This window comes from Eretmochelys imbricata, chromosome 2, assembly GCF_965152235.1.
Source record: "Eretmochelys imbricata isolate rEreImb1 chromosome 2, rEreImb1.hap1, whole genome shotgun sequence".
Taxonomy (NCBI): Eukaryota; Metazoa; Chordata; order Testudines; family Cheloniidae; genus Eretmochelys; species Eretmochelys imbricata.
In genome coordinates, this window is record NC_135573.1 from 107,476,850 (window position 1) to 107,493,956 (window position 17,107).

The 17,107-nt window shown below is 40.2% G+C and overlaps 1 protein-coding gene across 2 annotated transcripts in view; it reads right to left on the reverse strand.

The window, feature by feature from the left end:
* Positions 1 to 793: 793 nt before the first annotated feature.
* Positions 794 to 17,107, reverse strand: part of CDKAL1 (CDKAL1 threonylcarbamoyladenosine tRNA methylthiotransferase) — a 652,485-nt gene continuing 636,171 nt past the window's right edge. For both annotated transcript variants that reach the window (XM_077810573.1, XM_077810572.1), the window contains one exon: positions 794 to 1,435. In XM_077810573.1, the coding sequence (XP_077666699.1) occupies positions 1,241 to 1,435 (195 nt within the window). In that variant the 3' untranslated portion in view covers positions 794 to 1,240. The remainder of the gene's footprint in view (positions 1,436 to 17,107) is intronic.

A 17,107-nucleotide genomic window follows, 5' to 3' on the forward strand; every position in this document is an offset into this window, starting at 1 on the left:
GCATGTTTCTTTCTGAAAGACTAATGATGGATCTTCCTGTTTAATTATCTGTAACTATTATGAATCCTCGCTTTAATTATGTTTCTTTGAAAGGTACACAACATTTTTACTCAAGTTATTATTTATTTGTACTACATTAGTATCTAGGAACTCAACCAGGACTGAGGCCCGTGTGCTAGGCACTGTACAAATACATAATCAGAGACTGTCCCTGACCCAAGGAGCTTAAACAAGATAGACAGCTTGGGTGAGGCCATGGAGAAGGGAACTGACTTGAACTAGGTCATGCAGCAGGTTCACTGGCAGAGCTGGGAATGGAGCGGAGACTTCCTGAAAACATCCAGTGCTCTATCCACTAGATAATGCTACCTCCTTGAAAAGAATAGAGTTAAAAAGAACAAACAACAATTTGTGGTGTATGTGAAATGTTATTTCCCCAATAACAAAGTATTCTCACATTACTTATATAAGGCCTGATCTAATGCCCACTGAAGAGAACGGGAAGATTCACATTGATTTAAATGGGCGTTGGGTCAGGCCTATGCTGATCACACTAAATTTGCCTTTTACAGAAATTCATGAATTTCCCACTCAACAATAACAAACAAAAGTGTTCAAATTATTTCTGTGTAACAGTTCTTTTTTCATATATTTAGAACAAAGTGAGTATGTTCTTTAATGTTCCTAGTTAGGAGGCTGAGCTACTGATGTTTCTTTGTTGTAGGCCAAAAATTACTTCAGACATGGCTGACACACCAGCGGTGACAGATGACAAATTGCAATGGTCGAACAGTTCTACTACTGAATATTTGATTTTAATATACAAAGACAAGCATCAAGAAAAAGGTTTAAGGCAGCTTCAAATGCTCAGCATCCCAAGATCAATACTTCTTCAGAGAAAACATTCCTTAACAATTTAATGGGTTTCCTACATATGCATTTACCCGCAGCTACGTAAAAGACAAATAAGCAATCACCTGCTTTTTCTTTAAAAAGAAAAAAAAATCTACAAGAGAAAAAGTCTGATGTGACAACCCATTTTCCTGCTCTTGATAAAATAACCACAGCATGCAAATAGGGGCAGGATGCATCTCACTTAAACTGTGGATGAAAGGAAAGGCTTAGGGTGAGTACAAATTATTGCTCAGTTTACATCTGTTTTTTAAATAGATTTCCTCTGAAGATTTTAATCAGCACTTTATTTTTGTTCACAAAAGCTTCATTCAGTTCAGTGTTCTATTTAAACACCTCCATAATAAAAAGTAACAAGAATTGCCAGTAAAGCCAGGCTGACAGACAGCATCTTCAGTCCACCTCCTTCTTGCTGCCAAGGAAGTTGCATCACCTTCCTGGAACTCAATGATGCTTTTTCTTGGATTCCAGCAGAAGGGCATGCTTTCAAATTCAAGCCATTTTCCAGCACATATCTGAACTCCTGTGGAGAAATGCAGGAATTAGATTAAGCTTGCATGCTAATTACATTTGATGATGTATATCAAGTACAAAGGAAATCTCCCCTTAGTAATAATGTCCCTTTTAAAGTCAAACAATACTTCAGTCTGTACTGCATCTTGAATTCTTCTTGTTTATCTCGTTCATTTCTCAGATATGGTGAAGAACTTGTGCTGATGCCATACCGAGTCAGTCTCTTCAGTGAAATTAATTTCCAAATCAATAAAACTGTTAACAGCACAGACAAATTGCTTGGCAACAATGTCAAAGAGAAGTTGTTTGGGAGGGTGTCTTTTTTTGTTTTGCTACCCTCCCACTCTTTGGTTCCTTCAAATGGGACTGTATAGCTAGCAATACAGGAAAACAACAACGTTGCCATTTTTTCCACAGCAGGGCCCTGCAAATGTCAATCATTGTGTCTATCCCTGGTGTGCTATCTCAGTGATGTTCTGAAGTCCTCCCCCAGCACTTTCCCCCTGACCCTCACGAGGCAGCTGTGCTAAAACACTCACCTTCTTGTTCATATTGAGTCTCAAGGTCCCCTGCTAGGGCTGCTATTACCACTGTCAACGTGATTAAAAGCACCAACAGTTCTCACTAGCGGCAGGATCTATACTGTAGCATGGTTAGGCACGCTGAGTCGCCATTTCAGGCTTAATTTTACCATTCAGACGTAAAGCTAACGGAAGTGTTCCTACTGCAACACATATCTAGTTCAACAGAGTTTTATGGTTAAAAATCAGTGTCTGTTTAAATGCCATCAGAATACATCAGCAAGAAGGTGTAAATGATGGAAAACAGTATAAAACAAAAAAGGTTTACTAATATGTTGTCATAACATTTAATTTTTTCATTCTGTTTATTTTGGCTTATGCTTGGTTTATGTTACATTTTTTCCTAGACTCATTTTCTTTCTTTCAAGAATTTCTTTAATAAATTGCAATGAACCACTTGGATTTTAACTTCTTGAAATCTCCCATTTTAAAATATTTTTGGAGAGTCACCTTTTGCCCCTCACTTTTTCTACCTGGGCATCATTACCTTTGCTTTCCACTTGTACTACCAAGTGCCTGTCTGAACAATCATACAGTACATTCCTAAGCAGCTGTAACAAGGTTGTGTGCATGTTTGTCCACGGCTAATGTAGCTCCTGACTCAATACAACAAATATTACCAACTGAAGGTGCCTGCCCACATCTAAGTGGGACAGCACAACCTAAATAGTTGACTTGCAGCCTGCTTCCTTTATCCACTCCAGGATTAAATACTGTTATAGTATTTGTGGAATGAAAATTATTATAACTGCTTAGATAAACTAATATCAAAGGGGCAAAACGACAGCCTCAGGTAAGTGCTTTAACATCTGAGGTGTTGTTAATTCAGAGTGCACGCAATGCTAGTTGGAGGATTACTGACCATGTAACCTGTGAAATGAAGATGACTTGCTACATGTACAGTAGGTGAAAGATTGTCAGGAAGGAAGCAGAAATAAGTCGACAAGTATATTGGGACATAGTGCTTTCCAGTTAAAGCATGAAAACTAAAGGATTCCAGGACTGCATCACTACATTGTGAAGAACGTGTTCGCTTTTCACCACAAAATATTTTATGTGTTGACGGATATTGCTCTGTACTGATAGGTAGAATAATTAAAATCTATTCCTAAGGAATCTAAAAAACTAATAATTGGCTACAGCTATTTTATTTCAAGAGTCAAAGCTACTTAACCCTTACATGCAAAATAAACTGGAAACCACAGAAAACCTATTATTAAGGTTTTTATTTATCTGAAACAAGCTACCCAGTAATATACTCGTTTTTAAGATTGGTCAAAGTTGGAGGAAAACCTCTCTTCGCCTCAGACTGCACGTGTTCAAAATTCTACTCATCTGAGGCAAATCATTTCTTTTCATGGCCACATAAAATATTAGGTGTTTTTCATACTGTCGGTTAGGTAGACTGTGCAAACAATGAAAACAATTTATGATCTGCATTGCTGTGTATGATGGCCGGCCGCAGACACATCCCTCCTATTCCCAGCCCCAACCCCCACACACTCCCAACACCACGACTTGCGAGGGGAAATCTCCCCCAATCAAAACCCAGGTTATTAGGGTCCTTTTAGGCCTGCCACTCTGGCCCTTTTATCTCGCATGGATAGATTGGAAGGGGATAAGAATCTCACTTGTATTTGACAGCACGATTCCAATAAGTCTGATTACTGAGCTCACTTACAATCCTGCATTGCACTAAGTTTATATGGTGGGATATACCATAGTGTCTTGTTTGTGAGAATCTTGATCAAACATGGATTTACTTCAAAGAAAATCTTCAAGGCACATATGTAAGATTCTGAGTTGGTCTAACTTTCACCGTACATAATCTGCATCCAGTGGAAGTATAACATTTCCTTAAATCTAGTTTGAATGGATCTTCAGAAACTGCAGGAATTGCAAAAAAGTACTGTATAATGCAATCAAGTGAAACTCAATAGGAATAAAGCTAGACAAGAGCCTGTTTTTCATCTGAAAAACATTTGGATCAAATACACAGGCAACTTTATTATGCTTTTAAAATCATGTAGCATATGTATAAAAAGTTGTGTGCCATAACTGAGCCTTGATATTATTTTCCACACACAAGCAGTTCAGAATTAAAACTGTTGGTAAGCTCATAATTAATAGAAATATTGCTCCCACTAATGAGAGAGAGAAGGGGAAAAAAGTGGGAAGAAATTATCAAACACAAATGCAAAAACAGCCACTGTGAGTCCAGCATCTTGTATTTCCACTGAATTAAGTCTTTCATCTTATTTTGGCAACAGCAAAGTAAACACAAGACTTTGCTAATAAGGTATAATATAAATTATTAAACCATCTAGCATATGATCAAATGCATTTCAGATTATTTTCTGAATAATTCTGCCCTGACAACTGCCAAGAGTAATATATTTTGCATGCTCTTGTACAGCCACATTGATTGCTGTCTTTCTGATGCTCTAGTCCCTGACTGAAATACATACATCAAAACCGAAGGTTTGGCATCTGTCAGTCACAGCCTAGCTTTTTTTTTTTTTTGGGGGGGGGGTAAGATCTCACTTCATGTTTATCAACAAAGACCTGATAGCTTCCCTTCAGCTGTGAGCTGAGGTTTTAACGGATTCAAAACATTTCTTATATGCAAATTTCTTTTATGGTTCAGAGTATTGTTAGAACTTTAAGTGTTAGCTAACTACAGTAAAAAATTATTTGACTGAATATATCTCAAGATAAATTAGACTGCTGATTTTTTTATTCCAACCATGCAGTACTATAGGGTTTCTCAAACTTTATTGCACCGCGACCCTCTTCTGACAACCAAAATTACTACACGACCCCGGGAAGGGGGACCGAAGCCTGAGCCCAGCACCCCAGGCAAGGGGGCCAAAGCCCAAGTCCCGCTTCCCTGGGGGGCACCTAAGCTTGAGGGCTTCACCCCTGGGAAGTGGGGCTCAGACTTTGGCTTCAGCCCTGACTCCCATCAAGTCTAATGCCAGGAGTTCGCGACTCACTTTGGGGACCCAACCCACAGTTTGAGAACCGCTGCTGTACTACATACACACTTGTACCACTTTGTCAAAAAACAGAGATCTTATATAATCACGCACAAGCAGCATATGTGAAAAATTAAAAGAAAAAATGTTAAAATATGCATTATGCATCATATGCTATTTGAACCACAAACACTTGTTTGTGGCTCTTATATTTTGGAAGCATTTTCATTATTTTCAAAGCAAACAATTACAAAAAGGTCCTACAGAATATATTAGAAAATCATATCCCTGCTATCAAATTCTACTGGATAGTTATAAAAATGAAAAAAAGGGTAACATTTCTTATTCGATTCTATAGATTTATAGAAGTAATTTCTATACAACCCCATTACACATTTTTATAGAGCCCCACATGTTTAATCTCTACCAAATTCTATAGGCTTTTTCCCTAAGGCCAGGTTATGATCTTAAGAGTTGGAAATAATCTGCATATAAATAAATTATCTTTTTCCAAATGTCATTACATAATCCTCACAATGCTAACAACATGTGGCATCCTTGCCATTGTGCATCTCAAGTAACATGCAGTGCTATCTAGTTGGAAACAGAAAAAAATGAATGCAAAAAAAGTAGTTTCTGTTGCAACTTTTCAGTTCCCTAACTTAAGTGTGTTTGGGGCAGCTGATGTGCCATATGTTTCCATCTGTAAAATCTCACCATCCTCTAACCTAAGAACTGACTGATTCCAGATGCCCATTCAAAGCTAGGTTAAAGTTTGCCTATTCATTACAAGAAATGGGAAGTCTTGAAAAATAACCAAAACAGCAAGGCCCTTTTGAAAGAGGAATTTCACTTTGTTTATTCTTTTCATTACGTACGTAGGAAGGGCAGGGGGAGAGAATTGGACAGAGGGTAAAATATATAATTTATATATATTTGTTCTCAGTAGAAGGAACAGAGGGAGCCTCACCACGTTTTGGTAATATGCTTTGATTCTTACTCAATTCCAGAAGGAAAATAAATTAATGAAAGCATCGTACAAATAGACTGCAATCTGTAAACCTGTCTTATTATCCATAGATAACATCCAAATCACTGAATCTGACCCGGTCAACTCAGGTCATGACTACCACTAGAAGCTTGCCTGTGGACAAACACAAACAAAATGTTTATTTGATAATGAGGGGTCATGCAGAGACTGATTTTAAGCTACAGTGTGTCAGTTTCTCTCAGATCTAACAGTTTCTCTGAGATTCATTGTCCATTATGAAGATCAATTTTTGTTCTGCCCTGCCCTAGCCCCACACGTCAAGACTGCAGCCACATCTTGATGCTTCTTCTTCCATAACATTTCCAAGATCTGGCCTTTTCTTTCTGTCAATATAGCTGCCACACTCCTAAGCCCTCAACTCCCATCAACCTACTCCTCTCTGAAATTGTCCATGCTGTGTGTCTGCCTCAGGCTGAATTTTTATGAATAAATGAAAAGATCTGATAAGGAGCTAGGAGAGAACTGGGACATGCTGGGTAAAGAGAGTGGGAAACTGAATAAGGAGCCCAGTAGGTAGATTGGGACTAGCAGCTGGTGGAAACAGGAATGTGGATGTGGGGGAGGGGAGTGGGTCAGAAATACATGTTCGATAAGGAGCCGTAAGGGGAGGAATTGGGATTGGCTGGACAAGGAGACTGGAATGGGGAGTCTGGAGGAGTAAGACTGGGCAGAGAGACTGGGACTGGAATGAGAAGCCAGAGCGGTGAACACTGGGACTGGCAAGGTAAGCAGAATGGGACTGGGGTGTGGAATATGTTGGTGGGGAGCTTTGCTAGTTAGGAAATGCCAGAATTAATTTTGGACTCCTTGTATGTATGTATGCATGATATGATACAGTTTTTAATTATATGATCACATAATTTTTTTCCACATGAACTCTAACTCATTCAGTGCACAGAACGTATGGTTCTCAATTAATGAGGAGCTGTTCAATTTTTCTGTTTTGATAATGTACACACACAAGGGGGCTGAAATGAGTTTGCCCAGGCAGCCTTAACTCTGGCACTTTTATTCCTGTGCTGACCTTTATGTGATCCCCCATATTCACTTTTTCACTCAGATATTCTTTTATAGTACATATAGTTAGGATTTTAAATTCTTAGATTTTTATTTTTTCTTTACACATACCAGAGTTCACAAGGTAGGACAGACCTTACATCTTTTCATCTCAATCCTGAACTTCCTGTGAATATAGACACTGAAACTGCAAAATCTAAAATACTAAAGCTACCTTTCTGATATCCTACTCTTCTTTGTATTATGATAGTGCCTAGAGGCTGCAGTTTCACTTTACAAACGTAACAAAGGGTCTGTCTTCACTTCTAGATGGAGGTATAAATTCCAGCTTGAGGAGACATATCTGTCACAATTCTGATCAAGCTACTGTTAAAAATAGAGTGTAGCCATAGTGGCAAGAGTGGCAGGAGGGACTACCTGCCCCAAGTATGTACATAGCGTCTTGGATGGGTATTTGCTTAGGGCAGCTAACCCCACTCACAGCACCATGGCTACACTATTTTTAGTGCACTGGCTCAATCACAGCTAGCATGGGTAAATCTCCTTATGCTGGAATTTGCCCCTCCAGGGTGATGTTCAGACACACTCAAAGATATGGTTCCTGCACTATAGAGTTTACTATCTAAGTGTAAGACTATAAACTAGAGATGGATAAAGCATAATCGGGAGAAGCGTAAGAAAACAGTGTGATGATATTGGTTGCCACAGAAACCAGTGCTCCCAACAAACAAACTGCCATTGTGAAAAAGCTATGTCCCATTCCTCCCAGCCTCCTGTACTGCAGAAGAATCTGCTCACAGTGGCACAGTCTATCATTATGTAGCAGTCAGTGATTAGACTTAATAAGCTCATCAAAAATGCTTTTTAGTATCAATATGTTGCTAAGACTGACACAGGTAATTCTTCCACTCTGTTGGTTGGCCACATTAGACCTTTTAAAAAACGTTCATGTGCAAACATAATCAGTTCCTGTCAAACACATATAATCTCACTGGTTCTAGGCAACATAATTCCTTGTAAAATCAGAGAAGCTGGATCAATGCGAGTCTCTTCTGTTGTTTTACAATTTAGCAGGGATTCTGGGGCTTACTCATTCAACTCATTTCTCCCACCTTTTTGAAACCCTTTGAAGAAATATTACTGAAATTAGTTAATACTGAAGCTTCTCATCAGGAGTAGAAAAGAAGAAAGTAAGAGAAAAACACAGGAGAGATACTGAAAATGATAAACATATGAGGTGTTTTTAGGGAAAAGGAATATTACAACCTCGTGACCTTGGCTGATTTAATCTTTCAGAAATTGCTATGTTTGGATTAAATACCCCTTTGTGTTATTTCATTTAAATTAAAAAGGCATCACAGTAGCCACTTTTCTTTTCACTCCACAAGGCACTTTCTGAGAAGAAGTGGTATAATCTGTTCCTTTTAGGCTATTGAGAATTATACATCTGGCCCTTCCCCCCTGTCGTCCTATGACAGAACCTCTGATTGTGTTACAGCATCCTCAGTGCCCCTTCCTGTGAGAAACATGAGGTAAATGTCTTGTTGACTGGTTCAGAAGGTTAAAGAATTCCTGACAATCAAGGCATCACTTTTACCACCTTTCCAAGGAACAGATTACAGACTTTGAAAGAATTATCAGTTTGATAGATATACATTCATAAAGATCCTTTTCGTAAAATGATCTTGCTACATGATACTACTACTACTTTGCACCTATCTGGCAATTTATATTTGAGAATTTCAAAGCATTTTACAAACAGGAATAAATTAAGTCTCACAACACCCTTGTTATCTTAAATCTAAGTAAATCAATGCACAGAAAGGTTAAGTGACTTGCCCATGATCACACAGCAAGTCAGTGTCAGAACCAGGAAGAAGACCCAGATTACCTAATTCCTAGTCCTGCGGTTTAATCACTAGACAAAGCTCCTTTCCTGGTGACCAATAATCTATACAGTAGGTGTCATACACAGGTACCCAGTTTTCCTGTATTGTGCTATGTTTTGATTTAGCATTTATGCTTCAGTAGTATCTATTTACCGTGAGTATTGTGAATGTGTCGTTAAGAGAAGATTAAGTACAAATGAATATACTTCATTTGGAAAAGAAAGCAGAAAGAGCATTGTACCGTACGGGGTGGGGAACTCTGCCAGGTCTGGTATGAAATATGGAATGACAGGGTTTAAGGCCAGAAGGGATCACCAGATCATCTAGTCTGTCCTCCTGTATATCATAGGCCACCAACGCCATCCAAAACCCAACAACTGGAATTAGACCAAAGTATTAAAGTCCTCAGGAGACTAAAGTATTGTGCGTCACAGGGACAGAACAGGAGGGACCAAGGTGCACCTCTGGAAATGGCTCATCTGCATGTTTTACCCCGGATGCTGTAAAAGTGTGTTTACAATTTTATCAGGTTCTCCATGTTTTGATTCTTGTACAATCCAATGGCTTGTCTACATGAACATTTAGTTTGCAGTAGGCTGGGATATGAATCTACCCTGCATTAACCTGCCACACTGTTCCTTACGCACCCTAACAGTTCCTTGGTGCACTTTGATCTATCCCACTTTGAAACAGAAGCAGATCAAAGCCCATGAAGGAACTTGGTGAGCATGGTCCACAGGGACACTTAGTGTTCCACAGGTTAGTGCAGGGTAGAGTCAGACTCCAGCTGGCTGCAAAGGAGAGCAATAACCTTGTGCAATAACTGGAGTTGTCTGAGATATGTCCCTCTATGGGTGCTCCACTTCAGATGAGCTCATGCCCCTTGCGCCTTTAATTGGAATTTTTTGGTAGTAATACCCTTTTGGCTCACACATTCTCTCTATGGTTCTTTGTGCCCTGCGCCAAGGATACATAGGGATGCACGGGTGAACCACCCTCAGTTCCTTCTCTACCATGAAGTCCTTAGAGGAAACTCTGGAGCAGATGGGAAGGAGGGCAAGTAGTGGAGCACTCATAGGGGGACACATCTCGAAGAACTCAAGTTACTGCACGAGGTGAATAACCTCTCCTTCTTCTTCTAGTACTGTCCCTATAGGTGCTCCACTTCCGGTGGCTACTAGCAGTATCCCTCACCTGGAGACGGGGGCTTCGGAGCCAAGTCCAAGACTGAAGACAATGGTGCATTTCCAATGGCAGCACCTGAACTACAAGTCTGGACTGCTACATTGTGCTTGGAAAGGTATGTATGGAAGTCTGAGTGAGAGCCTTACAAATTTCTACAATAGGAACACTCTTGAGTAATGCCACTGATGTAGATCCTGTGGAATGGGCCAACATCCTAGGAGGAGGCTGTATGTCTGCAGTGTCATACACAATATAACATAATCAGAAATCTACCTGGAAAGTCTCTGGGTGGAAATCACTGAACCTTTACACCTATCTGCAACAGTCACAAACCAGCTGGGTGATTTCCTAAGCCTTAGTTCTGTCCAAATAAAAGGCTAACATCTGCAGTTTGTAAAATGGGTTCCTCTATGGACTTATGTGGCTTTGAGGAAAAAACCAAAGATGGATAACTTGGTTGATGTGAAACTTGGACATCTTCGACAAAAATTTAGGGTATGAGCATAATGAGACATTGTCCTTTAAAAATACTGTAAATGGAGGGTCTGCCATTAGAATCCCTATTTCCCCACCCTGTGAGCAGAGGTGCTAGTTACCAAAACAATTGTCTTCTGAGATAAATTTATGAGGAAAAAGGTGGCCATTGACTCAAAAGGGGGGTGGGTGGGGACGGGACACACCATAAGGCATCTAAATAGTAAATACAAATCCTAGATAGGAGTGGGTTCCTTAACTTGGGGGAATAGGTTCCCCAATCCTCTGAGAACCCTTACAGTTGTAAGATGAAGACTTGAGAATGAAAGGCTGTTAAAACCATCAGTGAACACTGATTGAGCTTATAGACAATCCTGTTTTTTTTAGCTCCAGGAGGTAATCAAGGACAAACAAGAGGGAAGAGTGAGCAGGTGAACATTTCTCTGGACACACCAAAGGCTTAACCTTTTCCACTTGTGAAGGAAAGTGCATCTCATGGACTCTTTCCTATTGTTCAATAATCCTGTTGTAGCTCCTTAGAACGAATAGATGCTAGTCCTGTGAACCATCAAGGAGCCAAGTTTGAGACAAAGAATCTTCGGGTTGGAGTGAAGAGTTCAAATGGTATCTTGGCAAAGAAAATGAGGAATGAATGGAAAGCTGAATGCCTGACAAACAGCTATGTGAAACAGGTAAGGATACTCTATTTGTCTGGACCACGTTGGGACTATGAATATTGTTCTGGGCTTTGTGGTGCTTGATCTTGTTTATCACTTTCAGAATCTGGGCGTTGGGGGAAACATATAAAAGGCCTCTTGTCCATGGAACAAGGAAGATGTCTTTTCAAAAGGGAAAACTCAATTCCCCCTTGAGCAAAAATGTTTGCATTTCCTGCTGGTCACAGTGGCAAAGAGGTCTACTTTTGGAATTCCCCAAATCACAAAGATTAAACTGAGAGACTGAGAATCTGATAATCCAACTTCCATTTGCTGTCCTGGGAGAAGTACCTGCTGAGTTTGCCTGCTAACCTGTTTTATATCCCTGGAAGGTAAGCTGTTGAAATATGGATGCAAGGGGCTATTCATAAGTTCCAGAGCTTTAATACTTCAGCACAAAGGGAAGGAGATGAGGCCCCTCCTTATTCGTTGATATAGAACGTGAAAGCTATGTTGTCTGTCAGGATCTTTATGCACCTGCTTCTGATTATAGGCAAAAAGAGGATACAGACATTCCTGACTGCCCTCAGCTCGAGAAAGCTGATGTGCAGGTGTGTCACCTGGGCAGACCATTTACCCTGAGAGGTGTGGGTCCTCAAATGCCCTCTCCACCCTATCAGGAATGCATCTGTAATTACAGTGATAGAGGGAGGAGGCTGAACAAACAGAATACCCTCACATAAAATGTCTGGGTCCTTCCACTGATTGAGTGTGTCTCATACCTGATCTGGGACCGACACCAACTTGCTCAGGCAGTGGTTGTTTCGTGTATAAACAGTCCTGAGTCAGCCTTGGAAACATCCAAGGCATAGCCTGGCATATAGTTCCACAAAGGTGCAGGTTGCCATGAGTCTAAGTAAATGAAGACAACTTACTGATGTTTGTGGGCTGATTTAAATCTTTGAGGCGAGATTTGCTAACACTGAGAATCTGTTGTAGGGAAGATAAGCCCTGTCTGATATAGCATTAATATTAACTCTATTCTTCGTACCATGCTCAAAGTGGATTTCTTTAATGTTGAGCTGCAAACAGCTCGCAGAACAGAGATCTCATCATCTTTATGGCATCAAAAGCTACATTGTAAGACTGGTTGTTGAGAAGACAGTCGCTGAGTTATGAAAAAATGATTATCACCAGATGTCGAAGGTAAGCTGCTCCAGCACTTCTGAGAACACTCTTGGGGCAGGCAAAAGGCCGAACTGGAGCACTCAATACTGAAAGTGATCCTGACCTACTTAAAAAAGAAGGGACTGTTTATGAGATGAATTAATTGCAATATGAAAACAGTCATCCTGAAGGTCAAGACCCAAAAACTAATCCTCTGCTTCTAATGATGGAATTATAGCTGCAAGAGACACCATCCTGAATTTTTGTGACTTCACAAAACAGTTACGGAGTCTCAGATCTAAATCAGTCTCCACCATTCCATTGTTCTTCAGGACAAAAAAACAGCTGGAATAAAAACCCCGCCCTCTATGCTGACATGGACGTGGTTCTACAGCACCTATTGACACAAGGGAGTCAATTTCTTGCATTAAGAGGTACTCATGAGAGGGGTCCCTGAAAAGGGACAGGAAAAGGGGTGGGTGGGTATATGGGAGAGAGGTAAAATGGATAGTGTACCCCAATCTCATAACCTCCAACATCCATTTATTTGATGTGATTCTCTCCCAAGCAGATAGAAAGTGGGAGAGATGGTCTCCAAAAGGTGGAAGGTGGATAGAATGGTGTAGATGCAGTTTGTTCTTGTGGAGTTGTTCCATGCCCTTAGCCAGCCCATCTAAACTGATACTTAGATGATAAGGGCTCAGTAGTAGATGTAGAGGAAGCAGGTGGTCTCTTCTTCCGGAACCTTGACTTCTTCCCGGATGGTTAATAAGGTCTCTGGAATCCTGAGAATTAAGTGGTGTGGGATTTTTGAGCCGTTTCGGATCTACTAAACTTCCATTTGTTTATAGGTGTGTAAATCCCCAGGGATCTCAACGTGGCTCTGGATCCTTAAGGGTAGGCAAGGATTCAGCAAATAGCCTGAGGCCATCAAACGGAAGGTCCTCAACCGTGTTTTGGAAACCTCCCTTAGGAATCCAGACAGCTGGGCCAGGATGCCCTCTGCATGACCACTACTGTAGAGACAGATCAAGTGACAGTGACAGCTGCATCTAACGAGTCCTGCAGAGATGTTCTAACAGTTGACCTTTGTTAATAATAGCCTGAAACTGGTCACACTGATCAGTCAGCCGATGCTCAATAAAGGTGGTAAATTTGGCATAATTTGAGTGATTGTACGTTGCCATGACAGCTCAATAGTTCACAATCCTAAATTAAAGAGTCAAGGATTAATAGGTTTTTCTGCCGAACAGATCAAGGCATATTTGGTTCTTAACATATGGTGTGGCCTTCATATGGTGTTGTCTGCCACACTCATTCACTGCTTTCATAAACAGGGCATTCAGTGCTGGATGAGTATTGAACAAAAATTTAGGGTTCTTAGCCAGGACCTTTTACACGGTGGTGGTATTATCACAGGGGTCTGCCAGATGGATTTGGCATGATCCAACAGGGGCTTATTAATAAGCAGGGCAACTCAGGTAGAGAGAGTGCACTGAAGGATATTGAGCAACTTATGTTGCAACTCCCTGACATCTTCCAAGGGAATCTGCAATGTGTTTAATTAATTCCTGGAAATAGCTGAGGTCATCTGCCATAGTTTGTGTGAGAGGCATAACTGATCCATCTGGGGAAGACGAAGAAGTATTTGTTTCAAGAGTAGCCTCTTTATCTTCCCTGGCCTTTTGCTTCTCAAAGGATTCTCGTGCCTGAGGTAGAGGAGGAGGGATAGTTTGAGTATGGGAGCATCTTTCCTGGTAGTCCCCAGAAGAAAGATTAGGAGTATGGAAAAGTTACTGCTGATATGCAGGCAAAGGATCCCAGTATGGCTACTGTGGGGGGAGGGTGGTCCAAAAGTAATTGGGGGTGGCATCCACTGGTGCTCAAACCAGTTCGGTGGAACACAGGTTCATTATTGGTGTAACGCTCCCCTCTTTTCAAAAGTCTCAGGTGGGAAATCCCTTGTCTGAAGAGCAGGTGAATCTTAGATTGAGACATGTGAATTGGAAGAGAGGGAGCCCCAGAACTCTCTGAAGGTGTTGGAGAATCAAGCAGTACCAGGGAAATATCCCATCTCTGAAACTGTGCCTGTCTTGATACTGATAACCTTTTGATAACCACTAAAATGGGAGTTTTTGATTCCTCCAAAACAAGCAAGTTCTGGGAGAATCTGAACTTCTGTGTACTGGGGGGAGGTTTGAAGGACAGGGCACCATTCCATTTTTGGTATTGAGGATATAAGTCATTCTGAAAAGTCCCTTCTTGCTAAAGTAGTTGGTACTGATAAGGATGCCTGGAGAGGCATCGAGACCATATGAGAAGTGTGTCTTCCTAGTACCGAGGCCTTCTTAGTGGTTGATTTTGATGCAGATAGAACTGAAGGAGCTGTGGGTACTGTTCTCTTAGAGACGGAATGCTTCATTGATGCAGTGTCCTGCTTCTGCAGTACCAAAGGTCTTGGTACCAACGCATGCTTGTTGCTCTTTTTCTCAGATGAGCCCAGAGCTCTAGACATAGGATCGGTACCAAGAGTGTCTGGAGCCTCAACTGTATCCAGAGTGGATCGAGAGGTCTCTGCAGTGGTCTTGCTTTGTGGGGACTGAAGTCTTTTTGAGGTAGTCTCCTGCAGAGAATGGCTCCACTTTCTATGGGTCTTCTCTGGATTTGCCTTAGGTAGACCCACATGAACGTGCTAAAGTTGATGGAGGTCTGTGTTCACTCAGGTTTCAGAGTAGCAGCCATGTTAGCCTGTATTCGCAAAAAGAAAAGGAGTACTAGTGGCACCTCAGAGACTAATAAATAAATTGGTTAGTCTCTAAGGTGCCACTAGTACTCCTTTTCTTTTTGTGTTCACTCAGAGATTGATGTGCAGGGATGGGTCTTCTGGCTCGGATCTGAGGTCTGCTGGAGAGTCTCAGTTTTAATAAAGCAGGCTAATGCACATCTTGAAGCCAAGGCAGAAGAAACTGAGGGTGGTTTGCCCATGTAACCATATTTAGGCTTGGGGCATGGCACAAGGAAGTGCAGGGCTCATGTGTGGGCCAAAACTACTAAACTACTAAAAATAAAGGGAAAGCAGCATTTTTCTTCTGCATAGTAAAGTTACAAAGCTGTATTAAGTCAGTGTTCAGCTGTAAACTTTTGAAAGAACAACCATAACGTTTTATTCAGAGTTACGTTTCAGAATTACAAATAACCTCCATTTCCGAGGTGTTCATAACTCTCAGGTTCTACTTTACCAAAAATCTCCAATTAAAGGCACAAAGGGTGTGAGCCTGAAGTGGAGCACTCATCAGAACCTTACTCAAAGAAGAACTAAATGTCTATGTAGACAAGCCCTTAAAGTGCTTTTAGCATTTAAAGCCTGTTCTATATTCTCACTCAGCATCTTTATATCTTAAAATAGTTGTGAACTGGGTGGCCTTTATTCTGCCTTTGCATTAATGTATTTAATTAAAAAATGACTTACTACTGGCCACTTGTGACCTCAGTAATAATAAAAAGTTGAAGAACGTACTGAGTGCACATTCAGTAATGTTAGCTAAGGAACAGGATAGATTAAAGCTGTCATATAACCTAGTAGCATTAGAAAAAGTTGTGACAATTTCAGCTTGTTCTTAATAAAACAAATACAGTAATTGGTGAAATTCACATACTTTATTAATTTTGGGAAGAAGTACCTATGTGCACAGACTGTTGTTTTATTTACATCCTTTATACTCTCTCAGAATAACAAGATTTAGCTGGGAGGTTTATAGCTCTCACCTCTGTAATTCCAAAAACTCAGGTTTTTAATTATGCTTGGGAGAGTAGCGAGGGACTTAGTCAGTTTTCTGGTACATAGTGGGCTGACATAACTCCACTAGCAGGGATGACGCACATCAATACAAATACTAAATAGCATTAATATTGCTGTTCCTGTAACCTGAACATCGGAAGCATTAGACAAAAAAGTACATGGATTTTTCATGTTACAAAATTTTATTTTTAAGTACAGGCACTTTTAGATTTGTTTACACTTCCAACTATTTTTACCAGGGCTGTTGATTAATCGCAGTTAACTCACGTGATTAACTTAAAAAAATTAATCATGATTCATCACCGTTTTAATCGTACTGTCAAAGAACAGAATACCAATTGAAATTTATTAAATATTTTGGATGTTTTTCTACATTTTCCTATATATACTGTATTCTGTTTTAATTGAAATCAAAATGGACTTTTTTATTACAAATATTTGCACTGTAAAAATGGTAAACAAGAAAAATAGTATTTTTCAATTCACCTCATACAAGTACTGTAGTGCGATCTCTTTGTCGTGAAAGTGAAACTTACAAATGTAGACTTTTTTTGTTACATAACTGCAATCAAAAACAAAATAATATAAAACTTCAGAGCCTACAAGTCCACTTGGTCCTACTTCTTGTTCAGCCAATCGCTCAGATAAACAAGTTTGTTTACATTTACAGGAGATAATGCTGCCCTTTTCTTATTTACAATGTCACCACAAAGTGAAAAGAGACATTTGCATGGCACTTTTGTAGCCGGCATTGCATGGTATTTACATGCCAGATATGCAAACATCCGTATGCTTCTTCATGCTTTGGCCACCATTCCAGAGGACATGCTACCATGCAGATGATGCTTGTTAAAAAAATGTGTTAATTAAATTTGTGACTGAATT